The 19,568-nt window shown below is 40.1% G+C and overlaps 1 protein-coding gene across 3 annotated transcripts in view; it reads left to right on the top strand.

Moving 5' to 3' along the window:
• The window catches only part of FAT3 (FAT atypical cadherin 3), a 2,670,157-nt gene that overhangs the window by 1,510,444 nt on the left and 1,140,145 nt on the right, over window positions 1-19,568 (top strand). For all 3 annotated transcript variants that reach the window (XM_044072199.1, XM_044072198.1, XM_044072200.1), the window contains exon 5: window positions 5,557-5,871. In XM_044072199.1, coding sequence (XP_043928134.1) covers window positions 5,557-5,871 — 315 coding nt within the window. The remainder of the gene's footprint in view (window positions 1-5,556; window positions 5,872-19,568) is intronic.

The following is a 19,568-nucleotide window of genomic DNA, read 5'->3' as shown; positions in this document are numbered from 1 at the left end:
AACCAAGTAACCGTGAAGTACCCCAGAATTACTCAGATACATTCTGAAATGATATGTTAAACATAAAATAAATCTGGTTAAAGTAGATAAACATTCAGAAAAAGAGAGAAAGAGAAGATCTATACACAATTCGTCATGATATAAGGGAGCTTGCATTTGTCAAAAGTAGCTGTAGTGAGAGTTCTGGCATGTGAAACAGAATTATGATACTTAACTACCTTTGCATTGTTATAATTCTTGTCAGAGTTGCATCTAGATCATTTTAAAGCTCTAGCCTTAAAAACTTCAGTTAGTATGTTACCTCACCCTATATATAATGGCATATTTCATTTCTTCATTGGTAGGAGGTCATGTTATGATTCTTTTACAGTGTGCTGATTGACAGAACTGTTCCCTATGTCATTTCTGGTAGTTTTAAGTTTTCAGTCCATCTAAGTTAAAAGGTCGTATCAGGTCACTTGAGATTGGACAGGTAGAGCCAAGAGGGCTTGGACCATAAAATAACTTGTCTAGAAGAAGCCCAATGCTCTATATTAGGCAATACAGACCCACATCACTCTGTCCTTGTCTTACCACTGTATGTTTTGATGCCTTGATTTTTCATTGAGTTTCTGTCTCAGTTACCTGGTATATCTCCTTCTGATGCCGGCATGTGCTAATATGTATCCATGTGACCTCATCTCATTTGGTTGAGCACCTCTTGAATCACAATATCCTTTTCATTAGATTTGTTCTGGTGATTTAGGAAATGGAATCTGTATATACTGAATAGATGGCAGTCTTTGTTTTTTTGTTTCAATTAAATAAAATATTGGAAAGGCAGATATAAGTGATAGAGGATTCCTAAAGCAAATCCATTTATACTTTGCTATACTGCATCCCAGTGAGTAAAATAATTTACCCTGTAATAGTAAACATTTAGAATATGTTGCATAATTTAGCCCAGCAGGTTTACATCTTTTAAACTTAAAAATTGTGAAGACTTCATTTTTAAGTAAGATCTCTGTCATATTACTACCAACAACATTATATTTAATAAAGCATAATAGTGCATAATGAGCATGTTTGATCAAACCACTGTACTATTCATTAACATGAGTTGTCACTATACTAGTTACTTTTTGGATTTTGATGACACTAAGTTGTTCCAAAATTCTAGCTTCTGGGCTTTGTCCAGCAGTAGTTAGTATACCTTAAAAGCAGTTAAAATAAAAATAAATGCATGTGTATATGTATGCATTCGTACAATACACACATACATAGACACACACACACACACACACACACACACACACACACACACACACACACACACACACACACACACACACACAAACATACAAACCTCAGCTACTAAACCTCCTCAAAAAATACTCTTCACTCCTAAGTCCATTCCTAACTCATAAAGTACCTTTGTTGTGACTTCCTCACAGAACACACAGATATAATTAGTAACTGCCTGAAATCATTATAATGTCCTAAATATGACATTTGCATCCAGTGTGCCATTAAGAAAATAGGAATCCTATACATGCGTGGTCCTGTCTTACTGAACAAGGTTGTGTACCTGCAGTATATTCCAACTGTATACTTCCTCCATTTTCACAATCCTTCACCCAGCTCAAATTGCCCGGCTGGAACAATGCTTTAACAAAATATCCAATTTACAGCAAATTTCCGCAATATATCATACCATTGCAGATTGATATTAAGACTATATTGGAGGGAATTCCCAAACTGCCTTAAATTTAACAAACTAAAAACTGCCCACAGTGTTCTGTACCTGTCAGATAAATTCCCATCTTTAAGCTCACTCCTCCAGTGGTATCCTCTGTCCAGATATCTGTGCTCCAAAGATAAATAATTTGCATGTATGCTAAAATAAAAACATTCCTGGGAATATATATGCTTTATATTCCGGTTCTATAGTCACAAAGTATTCCATTTACATCCAGTCAACTAGAATGCCACCAGGCCTTCAAAACCAGACTAAGTACTTTATTCCTCAATACATGACTATGTCACCAACCCCCCAGTCATACAATACCAGAAAATATTGTCTTACATATATTCTTAGATGCAATGTAAAATACTCTACTGTTGTGACAAGTTGCTTTACTTGTAACTTATGCTAGTAGCTCTCAAATAATGCTGTGTAATAATAAATTTGGCTTCATAACTCATATGATATTACCTTACACTTTTTAAAGATAGCTTAAACTATGCAAAAATCCACTGATATGTAGTAAATAACTAATAAAATTAATTTAAAACAGCACTTGCTTCCAAAAAACTAGCTTCCATTGCATTTAATAATAAATATTAGCTGTCACCTTTAGTTTTTGTTATCACTTGTCCTGTACGTTTTTTATTCTCTCTTAATGCTTTCTACATCTGTAATGATGTTTCTGCATCATGCACTTTTCTCATCAAGAAAGGTTAAGCAGACAATCGCACTTATTAACATTTTAATAGACATCTACAAATGTTTGTAATAAAAACACTTTTCAAAATTTTATTGTCTTTCTACTTTCACTTGGGGAAAAAAATTAAACTGAATGGAAATTCAGATGTAATGGAAGCTTACAACTATGCATCTGACTGTTGAATTTGGATTTGCTTACACAGTACATGACCAAGATGAAAGAATAACTGGAAAAATATTTTATTCTAACTGCTTGCCATGTTTGCTTGTTGGTCTTTGTGTTTATTTCCAGTGCACTTAAGCTTCTGAAGCCATAATTGTTATAAGTCTCCACCAGTGGTAAAGATGAGTAAATCCCTCCCAATAGCCTTGCTAACTCAAGACTGGTTAGTTCTCAAGTGCTGAATGCAGGAGTGGAGGATGGGGATGTCCATTCCATCATGGGGAAAGTGGTGACAATCAGCCTGTTAACTCCACTGCAGTAATGACAGAGCCTTAACTGGAGAGGAGAACCGGAACATGGAGGACAAACGTGGCTGTGGTCACTCAAGCCAGTGATGGTAGCCCTTGTGAGTGTGCTGGGGGGACACATGGACAGACAGAGGCATAAGCAGTCCTTGTGGTGACGCCAGTGCCCACATTGCCACCAGGTACAGGGGTTAGGTTACAGAAAATGCCCTCATTCCCAAGATCCCAGCAGGAATTCAGACTCTCTGAGGTCCGCCTATACGATGGCCCTTCTGAACTTCTGTCACCCTAACAGATTTGGGGAGAGGGTTCCCTACTGCTGGGAATGAATGGGCTTGAGTCCATTAGGGGTGGCTCAATTGTTGGCAAGATAGAGAGGAGAAAAGCACATAGAAAATATGAATAAATAATGTTGGATCAATTAGCATATGGATTTTGTAAGCAGTTTATGTTCTGAATGGGACAAATCACCTTAATGCGGCTTCTCTCTGACTTATAGTCTTGTATGTAAAGCCATGGAAAGAATTATCATGGAAATGATCAATAGTAATATAGTAAACCTCCAGACACTGTACCCAACCCAGTTTGGGTTTCTCAAGGTCAGATCATCCCTACTCAACCTAGTGGACTTCTTTGAGAAGGTCACCAAAGCAGTGAATGAGGGCAAAATGGTTCACACCGCCTACCGTAACTTGGCCAAGGCATTTGACACAATACCCCACTTGGACATTGTTAACAAACTCAAGAGGTTAGGTGCAAACTAGTATGTCACCCGGTAGATAGCCAACTGGGTCACAGACAGGACCCAGAATGTTAGAATTGGGAGTCCACCTCTACAAAAAAGGTCAGTCACAAGTGGAGTCCCTCAGGGATCAGTCCTTGGGCCACTTGTTTTTGCCATTTACTTCTCTGAAGTCAAGGCCAATGTCAGTGGTCACTGGCTGACTAAATTTGCAGATGATTGCAAATTAAGAGATGTCATTGAATCCCACACTGACACAAATGTTCTCCAGGAGGGGCTGACACAGACAAACAACTGATGTCAGAGCCATGGACTAAAACTAAATGCTAGGAAATGCATAATAGTATCCTACAGGACGTCATCCACCCATGGTAACTATCATATTGACAACACACCTCTTAAAGATGACCCAGTAGTCAGGGACTTAGGGACACATATACAGGCAGATAGTAATCTAACCTTTGACTATCATGTGTCTACAGTAGTGAGGAAATCATTCTATGTGGTGCAACTTATAAAAAAAGGTATGGCATTTAAGTCCAAGGAAGTCATTGTTCCACTGTATTTAGCATTCATCAGACCTGTCATTGAGTACAAATACCCCTTTTGGTATGTACCTAACCAGGCATATCCAACAAATGGAACATCCACAAAGGTTCCTCACTAAAAGAATACAGGGCTTTAGTAAAATGTCCTATGCAGACCACCTCAAGGCTCTACCCCTGTATTCTGTCTCCTACAGGCTTTTGAGGGGTGATCTATGCCTGACCTACAGGGCATTGTCAGACCCCACTCTGATGGACCACCTGCATATCTGCAAAACAAACAGCACCAGAATTACCCATTCTAAAGACTTAAACCTTGCATGTGATATAAATAAGACCTGCTGGACAGACAGCTATGTATCCCAGAGATTGCCCCATCTCTGGAACAGGTTCCCCATCCATGTAAAGCAGAGGTCCGCCCTAACCCAATTCAAGTGCAACCTGGACAGTTGGATGGGGAACAGGAAATTTATCCCTGGTTTGGCACTTATGTCTCTGATGGACACAGGCAACCTGTGAACGGTTCATTTCCCAAGCCCCTGCTTACACTTTTATCAAGGGTATCAGAACCTGTCAGAGATTTGGGATGCATGGCTTGGCTTAAAAAGGCTCTTGTGGTCATTAGCCTAGTATAAACCTATGAACTTATGAACTGTATTTGACTTTATTTTCTTATACTTGTGGACACCTTCTTATGACTGATAGCTGATGTGTGGTTCACTGTGGTATCTTAATTCTATTACATAGTAAGGTATGAATGTTAGTGTGTGCGGTAAGTGCATGTTACTATGTCGAGGGTGGTGTGTACTGATACACATCTATTTCATGATCCTTTTGTCCACAGTCACAGCAGTTTTCTAATTTAATTGCTCACATGCTTCAGTATTGACCATGGCGCAGTGCTGCAGATATCTAATAATCCAGTTTGTCTACACTGACTGCAATGTTTTAATTTCAATGCTCGGTCTTGTTTCAGTACTGAGCTGAGTTAGAACGCATCAAATGTCTGCTCTGAGTAGGATCTGTGCTCTGTCTCTAGTCTCATTATGCTTCTCAAGTTTCATTTGAAATGCCTTTCAATCTCTTTAATTAAAATAATCTTTTTTCCATGTACATCTTTTATTTATTACTGTCATCTTGATTTATAAATTTGGTATTTGCAAGTGGAGTCTTTCTGGTTGGATTGCATAGAATATTTCAGTTAATTAGCTGTCAGATTCAAGAAAATGAATTTAAAAAATTAGGGCCTTCTTTTGAAGCTTTGTCTTGGTATTAAAGTTGTCATGACTAGCATAAACATATTATTAATTCTGTGTATAATTACATAATAAATCTAATGTAAACAGCACTTTTTTTGTTTTTTTAATGTGCTACAGGTGACTGTTACAGATGGAGGTGTTCCTGCAAAACATTCAACAGTTTGGGTGATTGTTCAGGTCCTGGATGAGAATGATAACAAACCGCAGTTTCCAGAAAAAGTCTACCAGATTAAACTTCCTCAGAGAGAGCGTAAAAAGCGAGGGGATCCAATATACCGTACTTTTGCATTTGACCGGGATGAAGGCTCTAATGCAGAGATTGCATATAGCATTGTGGAAGGAAATGATGATGCAAAGTTTTTTATTGACCCCAAAACTGGAATGGTGTCCTCCAGGCGACAGTTTGTGGCAGGAAATTATGACATCCTTACAGTAAGCTTTATTTCAGTGTGATTGTTGGCAATGTCACTGAAGACAGGGTACCATTTTAATAGTTAAAAAATCATCGATTTGCATTTGACTGTAAAAATCAAATTCTCATTCCTAAATAAAAAAAAAAAAATCTTATGCTTAGAAGGCATTTTAGAGGCCAAAATTCATTCTACAAGCTTTAGCCAGGAATGCTAACAAATCAGAAAGTCAGTTAGCTCGAGACTTTTAAGCAGACTAGTCTGGAATACTTCTTAAAATGTTTCCTTTACATGGGCAAGTCTACAGAGCTTCTTAAACTGAAATATTACTTGCCCAGTTAAAAAAAAAGGGAACTGACATATTATCTAGTGGGATCCTTTGAACTGGTACCATGTTTCATATTCATTAATTAAATAGTAAAAGTGAAGAGAATGTGTCATTTACTATGAATTATTTATCAAATATAGAATCTGTTAGTGAGTAAATGTTGAATAATCTGCTCGGGTCTATATTAGAACATCGAAATGTCATTATTTCGAATGTTCTAACATCGACCCCTATTCAGCAAATGCTGACAACATCGAACATTCAAAACAGCAAATTTTTTTCTTAGGGAAAAAATTTGCTGTTCCAAAACACATACACACAACACAAGCACACCAAACAAACAGCAATCCACACACATACACCCAAAATCTTGAAGCTAACCCTACACTAAACTGTACAAACACCACTAACTATCCACTTACCTTAACCCAAACCCTAACCCTAAGGTCCGTCACTATCGCACACTCACCTCACCCGTGCCCTAACCCTAGCTCACCTAACCCTCACGTCCACACAATCGCCCACATACCTCCCTCGTGCCCTAACTCACCTAACCCATGCCCAATCTCACACTTACCTGAACCCAACCTGTAACTTTCCACCACAGTGCTGAAAATAGCGAAACGACAGAAATGGAAAACCGAATTCTTTCCCTAGGAAAAAATTTGGTCATCTGTCGTTTTGCTATTTTCAGCATTCGCTGACTAGGGGTCAATGTTAGAACGTTCGAAATAATGAAATTTCGACGTTCTAATATAGACCTAATCTGCTCCTCCATGGAGTATGAGGGGAAGCATCTTTCCCTGATGAAGTTTTTCACTGAAAATGGTGAGTTCTGAAGGTAGCGTTGCATTACACATGGCTTCTCAGCATGATCATGTAATAATGTAGGGGTTGCATTACTTTTGCAGTCTTCTGCTACTCTGGTTACATGAAGCTAGAATGACATTTCACAGGACTGAACAAGTAAATTTACTGCAGAGATTTCTGAATATCAGTGGTGAGTAAAGTATAGCTAATTTGTTTTAGTGATAAGGGTCTGCTGATATTGTTTAACATCCAGGTCTCTGTTTCTTTCTCCATTTGTGAGATGATAAAGTTTTCACAGTTGTTAGCAGTTGAAAGCACGGGGGAGGGGTATCCATTTAGGAAGAGGAACTGTACATCCCTTTTGAATTGTCTGGTAAGGGCCATGGTATTGCAGATGTGTGCTGTGTCCTGAATTCCCATCAGAATATCAGTAAAACTATGGGGACTTTGCATTTATGTCAGACACAATATTTCTGGTGGATGAGGCTTCCAAGTAGAAATATTTTTGACTTAAACCAGAGAAACAATTTTTATAATTAATTTTAAAATTATATATGCTAAATAATTTAATGGTGAAGCCTGGGCTGTGATCTAGGTGAACCATGTCTATATAGTGTCCCAGGCACTGGAGAAGCTTACAGTGGAGTCGAGGTGGTTTGCATCTTTTGAGGGGGAGGAAGATAGTCTGACCATTGTAATACCAGTGCTGTACTACATAAAGGTGTGCAGCATATAACTGAGCATGTGCAGTTGGCATTGTGTCCTCAGTAGTGGCAGCCTTTGCAGTGAATGCATGGAAGTGAGCATAGATTTGGGAGGTAATGTGAACCCCAGTGGTGATGAGGGAATGCACATCAATCGCCAAGTAAAGGGTTTAGCCTGTCAGAAATGCCACTGAGCTCTGCCTCATGGATAATGCATCTACAATGGCAGTTTCTTCATGTAATAGTGCTTCAGACTTTGGACAGTAGGGATCTGACCCTTAAATGCATGCAACCCCCAATATAGGGTGAAGCCAAACCCTCAGGATACAGAGTTGAGAGTTGTCTTTGTCTCTGTAGCAGGGAGAAAGATATGAAATAGGACTAGGCACAAACAAACTTCATGCCTGCTTGAATGATGGTTCACTTTGGTCAGCTATTGTCCTGATAGCCACCTCTGTATATGTGACTAATATGCCCTAAACTAATATGGGGGAAGTAAGGGGCAGAAAGCTTATAAAAACATATATATATAACAAATGTTTTACTTTCTTCATTATGGATGTTTGCTATTATATTTCTTACTAATGAGTATTATATGTTGATCATAGCCTACTTAACCTAAACAAGGCAGGCAGGCTTTAGTCCTGCAGACATGGATGGATACTCGTACTATGTCAGATGTTATGCTAAAGCATATAAAGTGGGGAGGTTCAGGCTAGCCACTGCTGATAATAAAGATGAAGAACATACCATGACTACCAGCACGCATGGCAGACAGATCTGCCACAGACCATATCATGACTACCAGTATGCAAGGCAGGCAGATCCTGCCACAGTATATACCATGACTACCAGTATGTAAGGCAGGCAGATCCTGCCACAGAATATACCATGACTACCAGAATGCAAGGCAGGCAGATCTGCCACAGACCATACCACAAATACCAGCATGCAAGGCAGACAGATCTTACCACAGAACATACTGTGACTGCCACAGAACATACCATGAGTACCAGTATTTACATACTATAATGCTTGTATGTGGACCTCTGATACATTATTTTTAGTTTATTTTGCTACAGTGAATAGGACAGACATCTGACAAGTTTCTGTAATCATCTGGCTTTTGGGTGATACAGTGTATGGAAGAATAATTTAAAAATTGAGTTTTTAATAGTTCCAGATGGAGTACATTGTTATGAGATTTCTATTCAAGTATATTGTTTTGAGTAGACAGCTTTCCGGTGATATAGTTTAGCACTTTATATGCCTTGATAAAAACAAAACTAGATAAGTTTGTGTGGCTTCCTGGTTTATAATTATTATTATGTTTATTTCATCATGGTTTGGTGTTTCATACATTTTAACACCACTCTGGGGCTGTTTACAGTTTTTTAAATATTTTTATACATAATTTCTGAGTCTGACCACATGGGGTCTGGCATCTTGCAGTAATTCTGATTGTTTAGGCTGCCTCTAGGTATCCCACAATGCAATGCTTGTCTATAAAAATGACATCACTCAGGTCCCTTTCTTTCTAAAGCTGCTGTCACTGCATTCATTTTACATACATACACTGCTGCTTTCAGTCAGTTTGTTTTAAGTAACATTTCATGCTGTTCAATGACTACTTAAAACACAAACAGTGCAAATACCACAGAACAGACTTACAAAATGCTTTTTACTGCTGCTTCTTTTTAGAATGGCTAAACTGCATTCTTTTGTGAAGCCTGAATTGTACTACTTTGACTAATCTCCCATTTCCCTTCACACCTAACTTCCCTAGCTGTCAAAATGCTAAGGGTAATTTGAGCTGTTACCTACTATGATTGACATCTCACAGTAGGATACTTGACTCATGTACTGTTTCCTTGTTCTATCCTTCACTTTCTGTATGGGTACGGGAAGGTCCAGGGAGCTGTAACATCACAGCATGGGTGGGTTTTTAGCTCGGTAATAGTGATGTCAGTTTGGGGTGAGAAATGGCCAGAAAACTATCTGTATTCAGTGGCCTTGATGTATCAGTGAATTAGAGATTGCAGCAAGCTTTTCAAGGGTGGGACAATAAGGTGCTGTTCTAGTAGAGAGAAACAGTCAATTTAAAATATTTTAAATGCTGTATTATTGTTTATTCATAGCAGGGACAGTAAATAGGGAGAAAAAAGACAGAGAAGTTGATCATTTAATAATAGAATCCCATTGTTGTACTTTAAACTTTTTTCTTAGTTGAGCCTCGTCAGTAGAGCCGATAAACTGATGGGGGTTGTTCTGTTGTGGGAGAGCATAACCTGTGTAAGGAAAAAGATGTTAATTAGTTTTTTGTATGGAAAAAAGCAAGTAAATAGAGGATTGTCTGGAGTTGTCAATGCTGTGACCCACTTTTTCTACCAGCATGCAAGGCAGATATTGACAATTCATTTGAAGGTTGAAATTAGGTGGGATACCTTCTTGTTTGTTGCATTGGGTTTGCAGTTTTATGTAGTTCAAAGTTTTGTCAAGTTGATGCTACCTGCTAGGAAGTAAAGCTTTGGTTAAGTAATCATTCACTGATTTGCATCATTAAAACAATGTTTGTTTTGTAAATAAAGAATCAAATTCTGAGTCCTTGTTGTAATTTAAGGTCATCTTTATTATCAACAGTGGCTAGCCTGAGCCTCCCACTTTATATGCTGTAGCATAACATCTGATATAGTACAAGTATCCATCCACGTCTGCAGGACTAAAACTGCAGGCCTTTAATCAGCTTGGCAGCTGAAACTTTCCTGGACTTAACACACACACACACACACACACACACACACACACACACACACACACACACACACACACACACTAAGCTTGTAAGGGATTAGTAATCTTCTATGATCCTATAATAGCTCAGGTTGATGTAAAAGATCTCACCGCACCTACCATTAACACAGACAGATGGGGCCTCAGTTTAACATTTCATTCAAAAGATGACATACTCAGCAGTGCAACACCTCACCCATCTACATAATGTAGGACTAAAACCCATAGCTTTCTACACCAAAGACATGTCTGCTACCTGTTCTGCTACTTACATTACTTTGAAATTTTATAGTACAAACACTGACAGCCATTTGCTCAATGAAACAGTTGCACATTGAAAACAGACTTACCATGACCGACAGTAAGTGTCTCTTCCCTTGAAACTCATATTCCTCGAAAGTGCATTGAAACTCAAATTCCTTAAAACTGTACTAAAACACACTGTTTTTGATAGCTCAGGCAGATGTAAAAGATCTCACAACACATACCATTAACATAGACAGTGTAATCCCAAGGAATTAATAGTCAGGAGTGCAGCATCTCTCCTCCCTCCCCCATTTCCAACACATCTCAATCAACTATGATCACTAAGTCTGGTAGTTGGTGTAGAGGATTAAGGCCCTTGTCTCCTGTAGCTTACGTACAGGGTTTGAGCCTGAGCAAGCTAATTCACTAACCTGCCATCACTAATTAGGGCATTTCACACACATACCTCTGAGTACCTGGAATGCTCATCTCCCAGTCTATGGCAGCACTTATCTGACAGGGAAAGCAGCAGCAGTTCCAAGTTCTCCAGACTAATGTGCTTTCAAAGCAGGAGCAGTTCTAAGTTCTCCAGTTCAATGTGTGCTCCAAAAGGATGGAAACAAGCAGTCTGAGAAATGTAATGAAAGTGAATTACCAACATGCATTTAAATCTTGCGCATTGCTGTACAATGCCTACGCAGAAAGTGCATCCTTAAAGAAAATAATGTAAAGATGCACACATGGACACAAAAAATGTAAAATTCTTTATCATTTAACGTTGTGGCAGCCCTTAGTGGACCCCTACCAAGCAAGCGGACTCTATGCAACTATCTAGGTTGCCTAGTGCTGGATCTGGCTCTGCCTGGCACATCTGCAGAAGATGCAGTATCCTACAGCAAAATTATTTCTGCCATATTATTCCTGTGTTTGGAGATCTTCACTGGCTCCTGGTTGCTGGCAGGTCTGTATTTAAGGTCTTATTTCTGACATGCAAAGCTCTGCACAGTCTAGTGCACATCTATCCAAAAGACCTTCTTTGTACCTTGTGTTCCAGGTGGACCCGTAACTAGGCCCCTTAAGTCATCACGAAAGAGGCTGCTGGCTCTCATTTGGTAGGTTCTGGTAGAGTACCCTTTACCCGCATTGTACTGAACCTGTGGCATCAGCTGTCTTCAATCATTCAAGTTTGTGGCTCTGAGACTTCCTGTAGAAGGTCCCCGAAATACTGTTTTTTCAGATGGGCTTACCAAAGTCAAAGTTGTAAGGCAGTCATTAGTTTGAATAATTAAATTTATTTTTAAACATTAATAATTTTAATTTGTCTCTTCATACAGCATTTGTTTGTTTTTTTTTTTTTTTTTTATTGATTTACTTATTAGTTTATTCTTTTTTTGGTGAGATGCTTAGTGATAAGCATTTAAATATCTTAAATAAATAAATAAATAAGCTCAACATGTGCGCTTTTTTTCTAAAACTGAATGGATAGGTTAGTCTTTCACTTTGCTCTTTTGGTAGCTCATGTAGCTGCTTTATTTAGAAATGCTTCTGCTTTGGAGATCTGTGAAGCCATACAAGTGTGCACTGCATTTTTCTGGGCACACTTACAAAGCACTGGAGGATAAACTGTCAGTCCAGAGCTAAGGCAGGTTTTTGCCTCAGCTGTACTGCATGGTATGCTTTGTAATAAGTTGTGATGGCCTCTCTACCCCCCCCCCGTCCGGTAATCAAGGAACCTCAATCCTCACCACTGACACTGGTGAGAGATGGTCACTAAGAACAAGAATGGATTTACACAGTATTTTCAAATGCATCTCCCTGTCTCAAGCACAATTTCCCCCAAGAGTACACCGGGGACATGCTCAAGACCTGGGACTGCACTCTCTCTCTCCAGATCCCAAACAAGACTCAGTTTGGAGCACTGTATCCCAGTTCCAAGTAGCTGACACACCCACACCTAGGTATTTGATTTTCACACATACAAACACTCCTGGGAAAAGGCTGTACAGATTTACTAGCTGTACCCCTTCTGCCCAGACTATAAGGTAACCAAGCTTCCACCAGTCAACCACTGTTAGGCTCTTATAAGGGTATCCAATTATACTGAGTAAAATTAATACCAATATACATAGTGTAAATAAAGCAGCAAAGCTTTTCAGAGTGGCCATGCCATCACTAAAATAAGCACAAGTACTCTCAAGATGTTAAAATTATTCTCTAAAAGACCAGCCACAATGAAAGGTATAAAATATTTAATAATAAATAATAAAATAGAAAACATGAGAATACTAAATATCTAAATACAATAAACACCAGAGTTTCAATCAGAGGAGAAATAAAAAAAGACAGTTGTACAGATGCATACAGGTACAGAAAAGCAATACTTAACGAATCTCACTGTATTTTCTGACTGTCTAAAGAATAACTGTTCCCAAGCTAACTTAATACAGCAAGGCAAGATAGGATGCTGAGATGCTTACTTCCACACGGCAAGGTGATGAGCTTCTAGCAAACTGGACTGAACTCAACCAACTATGATAACTGTCGTAGATCTTTATATCAGGTTCCAAAGAAAACAAAACAAACTGCTGTGAAAGTTCCATCCTCTTAGTGCTGGTTATGGAATGACACCACATTTCCTACTTCTTTCTACCCCTACTTCCTACTCCTTTCTTACCCCTACTTCCTACTCCTCTCTCAGCTCCAAATTATACACTCCATTATTTCTTCACCATCCTACTGTCCAGCACTAGGCACCATAATCTCCCACTATGTCACATTCAGACTACTCAGAAGCCCCACCCAAGATCTTTTACAAATCTACAAGCCAAAGTCCAAAATAGGAGCCATTACATACAGCTACCATCCCTCTATTGCTTGGAACAAACTCCCACAAGAAGTTAGATCACTTTCACATCCTAAAGTATTCAAACTAGTCACTAAAGAGTACTTAAAAAGTCAATGGATCTGTACCTGTTCTCAGCCTCCTTGAATATACCTTTACTAAATAACAAACCTAACTTCCTCTGTCTTACCATCATTTCTTCTCCTCTATACTTAAACATTTACAACTTAAACTAGTCTACTTCATTATTTGTTACCCAACACTATCTCCTTTCCTTCTGCTGCAGTATGCAGATAATTGTAGCTGCATATATATAATAACTGTTCTACAAGTTTTATTATGAATGATTATAATGTTAACTGTGTTTGTAAGGGTTATTTTTATTGTAATTATGTTTTGGAGCTTTTCTCCCCCGGGCCTCTGCTGAAAAAGGGCTTTTGCTCAGTCAGACAATCCCAGTTAACAAATGTAAAATAAAATAAAAATAAACAAAATAAATAAATAAATTTGATCACCTAATTCTGGTACAATACACTCAGAGCTTTGCTAAGATCTGTTGCAGTATCTGAAAGCTATAGAACAATTTCAAAAACAACTTCTCTTCCCTTCCAGAATTCTTTGTTTAAACATAAACATTTAGTCAGTTATAATAACACTGTTGATACATCTTTAACACAAGCATCTGTACAAGTCAGTGTGACAGTCAAATGACACAAAATTGTTTACAAAACTCCAGCTAACTGTGCTGGCATATGTTATGCTTGCAATGCCCTATTCTCCCTGGCACAGATGGCAACACTCCACATCATCACATGAGTATTCACTCCTTGGTTCAGGTCAGTTTGACACACTACTTACTTCTACCTTATAGTAAGGAACAGTGTAAAGCATTAATAATGAAGAGGACAGTACAGTTATATAAGGTACTTACCACAGTTATAAATCTTCAAGTTACGTAGATGTAACCCCATGTGCGTTTGTTCTTTGAAATATAATATATACATATATGTGTAGTATATGTATGTATGTATCTCTCTGTCTGTCTCTCTGTCTATATAAATATATATATATATATATATATATATATATATATATGTGTGTGTGTGTGTGTGTGTGTGCGCGTGTGTCAATGTTATTGTGTGTGTGTGTTTGTGTGTGTCTGTATATGTCCTTCTATATCACTGTTGCAGTATTCATTAAAAAAGGTATGTCCCACCCTGGGCAGCCCATCACTTAGCCAGTATAAATAAGTTTAAAAGAGATCCCATTTGCACCACATTATGCTCCCCGCACAGAACATAGGGAATAAAAGGGATGTACACCGTTTTTGTCAGTTGATTTGGACACTTTGTTGCTATACTGAATATTTAGCAACTTCAGATAAGTGCCCTGTTGTGGTTATTTTTTATTTTACTTTCTTGGTCTTGTATTTTATATTATTACCTAGAATTCATCCGAGTATGAAAAATGTCAGTATGGAAGGTAGCTTTCCCATAAGGATTGTCACAAACAGTGTCTTTTTTGGGCGCTTCCCACAACCATATCTCTTGTAGTATCTGTAAGGTATTTGTATCTAAGACACACAGAAGCTGTTTGTCTTCCCTGCCCATTTATCTTGAAAACAAACAGCTTGGACAGTTAGCCCAGGGTACCATGGTGGAATCCTTTAAACCCCAAGATACTCCTGCTAGGTAAGAAGAAGGCCAAGAAGTCTCAGCCAGATTCTTTAACTGTCTAGCTGCCACTGGATGTCCCTCTAGAAGCAAGGTCATTCAGTGTTTACGTCAGATTCCTCTGCTGCAACCCTGCTGGAGGCTGTCATGGATCCATCTTTTCGCATGTTCACTGAGGCTTTGCAGGCATCTGTTCTGGTCCTCTGAGGCTTTGCAAGTGTCTGGTCTGGATGTCAAGGAGGAACGATGGTTGATTATCTCAGAGGGTCCTAGAGGGGTTCCACAGATATTGTTCAGGGAGGAAATTTTGAGTTCTCTTCTCGAATCTCGCCAAGGGTGAGAATCTCCGGTAATTGTTAGGACCAATGTCCCTTCTAAGAAAAGACAAAAACTGAGGCATGTTTGTCTGTTCTATGGATTATCAAAGTGAATGGCAAGAGTTTACTCAGGGCTTGTTCTCTCCCTTAATGTCCCTAAAGCCTCCTAAAGGGGTTTAGTACCTGCTCCTTCTTGGACCTCTACCCTTTCTAAATGGTTAAGGGAACTAGATTCCTTGGATGAAGATTCCCTGTCTGGTGAGGGGCCGTTGTCCTATTCTTCACAGATGCCTTCATCTTTGGCTTATGGTTCTGTTGAAGAGGAGTCTGTTAACCCTGAGCTTCTTTTGAGGAATTATCCTTTGGGGTACAATTGCTAGGATGATGGAATTCTTTAAGTGGAATTCTTCACAAGTGTTTGATATTCAGAGAAGCTATTATGAGTTGCTTCAGGCAGATACTCCTAAACCATCTGCAGGTCCTCCTGTGTTGGTTGTCTTGTTAGACACTTTCATTGCTCCTGCCAAGTCTCCTTATTCTCAGCCTCCTGCTCCTAAGTAACCTGATATACTCTATAAGGCTCCTGAGGATTGTCTATTTTTTAATGTCCTTCTGTTGATCCTGTTGTGGTGTCACTCTCATCTGAAAAACCTTCTAAACGTTTGCCCTCTTCCAAACTTTTGCCTTCTCATAAGGATAGCAGTACAATGGAGAATGGAGAGGATAGGAAAGAATGTTTGCACTGCTTCTACGTTGGCTTTTAGGGATGTGAATTACCAGACCCACATGACCAGGAAATCTCTGGCCTTAATTGCTCAGGCTTGTCAGGTTATCTCTACCCTCCCTGATGGCAAATCCTCTGCCTAATCCTTTTAGGTTCCACCTCTCGAATGGCTCACTACTCTATTAAGTGTAGCTATAATGCTGCTAATGCCTCTTCTAGGGCTGCACCATTTGGGTCCATCATGAGGAGTTATTCTTGGCTTCTTCTTCAGTCTCTTCCTGAGGACATTAAAGCCAAGTTGTTGGACGGTCCTTTAGATAATACTCATCTTTTTGGGACTGCTGCTGCTGACATATTTAAGTCTCTTCAAGAGAAAGGCAAAGCCTTGCAAGACCTTAAGCATATTGTTGTCTCTCCTATCTCTAAGTTCCACAGGAATTATCCTTCTAAGTCTGTTTTTTTTCACACACAACCCTGCCAACCTCTAGGGGCAGGAAGGGTCGGAGGCGGGCCTCCTCTACTAAGGCAGATTTCTGTCACCCAGAAGCCTCCTTTATCTGATAAGCCTGCTTCTCTTTGACAGTTGCCCCCCCCCGCCTTTAGACCAGGATCCTTTGTCCCTTCGACTTTCCCTTTGTCTTCCAAATTGGCATCTCATCACTTCAAACTCTTGGGTTCTTTCTATTATCCGTCAGGGTTACTTCACGTTATGGAAATCTCTCCCTCTTTTTTCTGGGATTCCTCAATCTCCTCTAGAGCAATTTTCTCATTTCCCAGAAGTTCTAGGGTCCCTGTTCAACCTGTCCCCACTTCTCAAGTGGGAAGGGTTTTTTATTCAGGATGTTCCTGGTTCCCCAAAAGGAGGGCACTAGGGGACCTATTTGGGATCTCTCCTGGCTCAACACCTTTCTCGTGCTCCCTTGTTTTCAGATGCTTTCGCTTCAAACTCTGTTTCCTCTTTTATTATCCCAGGCTTTTCTTGTGTCCTTGGATCTGAAAGATGTTTACCTTCATATTTATAGTCACTCTTCTCCTCAGGAAGTTTTTATTTTCCTCTGTGTCTTCCTCTCATTTTCAGTGCCCTGCTTTGCCCTTTGGCCTCTCTACTACCCTAAGGATATTCACAAAATGCCTAGCTCTGGTGATTACCTTCTGCAGGCTCCAAGGTATTCAGATTTTTCCTTATCTAGATGACGTGCTGCTTCAGACACCTTCTCCCAGTCAATTGTCACAGGATCTGCTGCTCACCATCTCTCTTCTTAAAAGTCTGGGGTTTATTATCAGCTTCCAAAAGTCACTCATGACTCCCTGTGTGGATCATGTGTATCTGGGATGCAGGATTCAGATGGTGCCAATGCTGGCATCTCTTCCATCTCCAGCGTTATTGTCTTTGACAGCCTTCTTTCAGTCTTTTCTTCTTCTGACTGCTGTGACAGCCAGGGAGTTTCTTCAGGCCCTGGGATTCATGGCCTCTTCTATTTTGATGCTTCCTCATGCCAAGCTGCATATGCAGAAGCTTCAGTGGTACTTCAAGTTGGTTTGGCTGCAACATCGTCACCCTGTGAATTTCAGCATACCTCTCCTTCCCTGTCTCAGAGGAGAATTTGAGTGGTGGATTCGACAGTTCACTCTCAGCCCAGGCCAGCCCTTTCAGCCTCCAGTCACTTCTCAGGAGCTGTTTACCAATGCCTCAGACCATGGGGTGGGAGGCATCTCTTGGGTCACCTGAAAGTTCAGGGACTTTAGCTTCCTCATCCGAAATCAAACCATATCAACATCAAATAGAAGAAGGCTCTGATTTTGGCCCTTCAGGCTTTTCACCCCATGTTCTGGCTTGGCCCTTTGAGGTGTACACAGACAACACTACAGTGATGTGGTATGTCATTAAGCCAAGCAGGGGGACACAAAATCTTACCTCCTCTGCAGGATGGGGCTTCAGTCTTGGGGTGTGGCTCTCAGTTATCTGTTAAATCTTCAGGCAGTATACATTTCTTCAGAGCACAATCTTGTGACAGACTCTCTGAGCAGGTCCAGAACACAAGCTCATGAATGGATGCTTCACACAGACGTGTTTGTGGACATTGCCCATTGGTGAGGTATTCCTCAGGTAGATCTTTTTGCAGCCCCTCTAAAGAGGCAGCTTCATCATTTCTGTTCCAGACTGCCATGCCATCTGGCCTGTAAAATGGATGCCCTTTCCTTTCTTTGGAAGGGGAGGTTTCTTTATGCTTTCCCTCCTCTTCCTCTACTTCCAAGAGTCCTGCAAAAGATTCAGATGGACGCCCCAAAAAATTGCTAGTGACTCCCTTTTGGCCGAGACAGCACTGGTTCCCCCTCTTAATGCTTCTGGCCAGGTCAATCATCACAAGTTACCTCACTGGTTGGATCTCCTTACACGGGACAAGGGGTCTCTCATCCATGCCCACTTGTCCGCTCTGCAGCTGATATCGTGGATGGTAGGGTTTTGATCCCTTTTAGGCACCTCATTTCTGAGGACATGCTCAAGGTTTTACAGATGGCAAGGAAACTGTCCACCAGAAAATCTTATATGTCCAAATGGGAAAGTTTTTTGGTCTGGTGCCATGCTTGTAACCAGGGCCATTTTTCAGTGGGGTCCCTCTGGTCCTCTCTTATTTGTGTGAGTTGCTCCAGTCTGGCTTGGCATATTCTTCTGCAAAGGCCCATTTGTCAGCCATTTCTGCTTGTCTGCCCTCGATTCCTCCTTTGACTTGTCATTTTGAGGTCAAACAATTTCTTAAAGGTGTACTGCATACAAGGCCTCCAAGAAAACCTATTCCTCCTACTTGGGACCTTAAGTTTGTTTTGGAAAAATTGACTCAGGCTTCTTTTGATCTGCGGTGGTGGTGCTGCAGTAGCGTTGTTGCCTCAAAGTTAGACGTTGCCCGTTCGATTCTCAGTTAGAGCATCTTCTGTGTGGCAATATGCATGAATGGGCGTTCCTTCGTTGAAGGTTGTGCGTTAGGCCCGGCAAGCCAGCACGTAAAACTCTACTGCCAGTCATTAGTGGACCGGAGTTCCGCTGTGGCGACCCCTAACCGGGAAAAAGCCAAAAGAAGACTCAGGCTTCTTTTAAGCCTGCAGATTGTGCTTTTTTGCAACATTGTACCTGGAAGACTGTTTTGTTGCTTGCTCTTACTTCTGCTCGGAGGGTTTCTGAGCTCCAGGCCCTTATTGCCATTCATCCTTTTTTGCGTTTTCAGATGGACAGGGTGTCCCTTCATACTAATCCCTCCTTTATGCCCAGGGTAGTAAATGACTTGTCCT

The sequence above is a fragment of the Protopterus annectens genome, chromosome 5.part0 (assembly GCF_019279795.1).
Source record: "Protopterus annectens isolate FY-2018-M chromosome 5.part0, PAN1.0, whole genome shotgun sequence".
Taxonomy (NCBI): domain Eukaryota; kingdom Metazoa; phylum Chordata; order Ceratodontiformes; family Protopteridae; genus Protopterus; species Protopterus annectens.
Note: the sequence above shows the minus strand (reverse complement) of the source record. Positions and strands in the feature narration are given on the sequence as shown.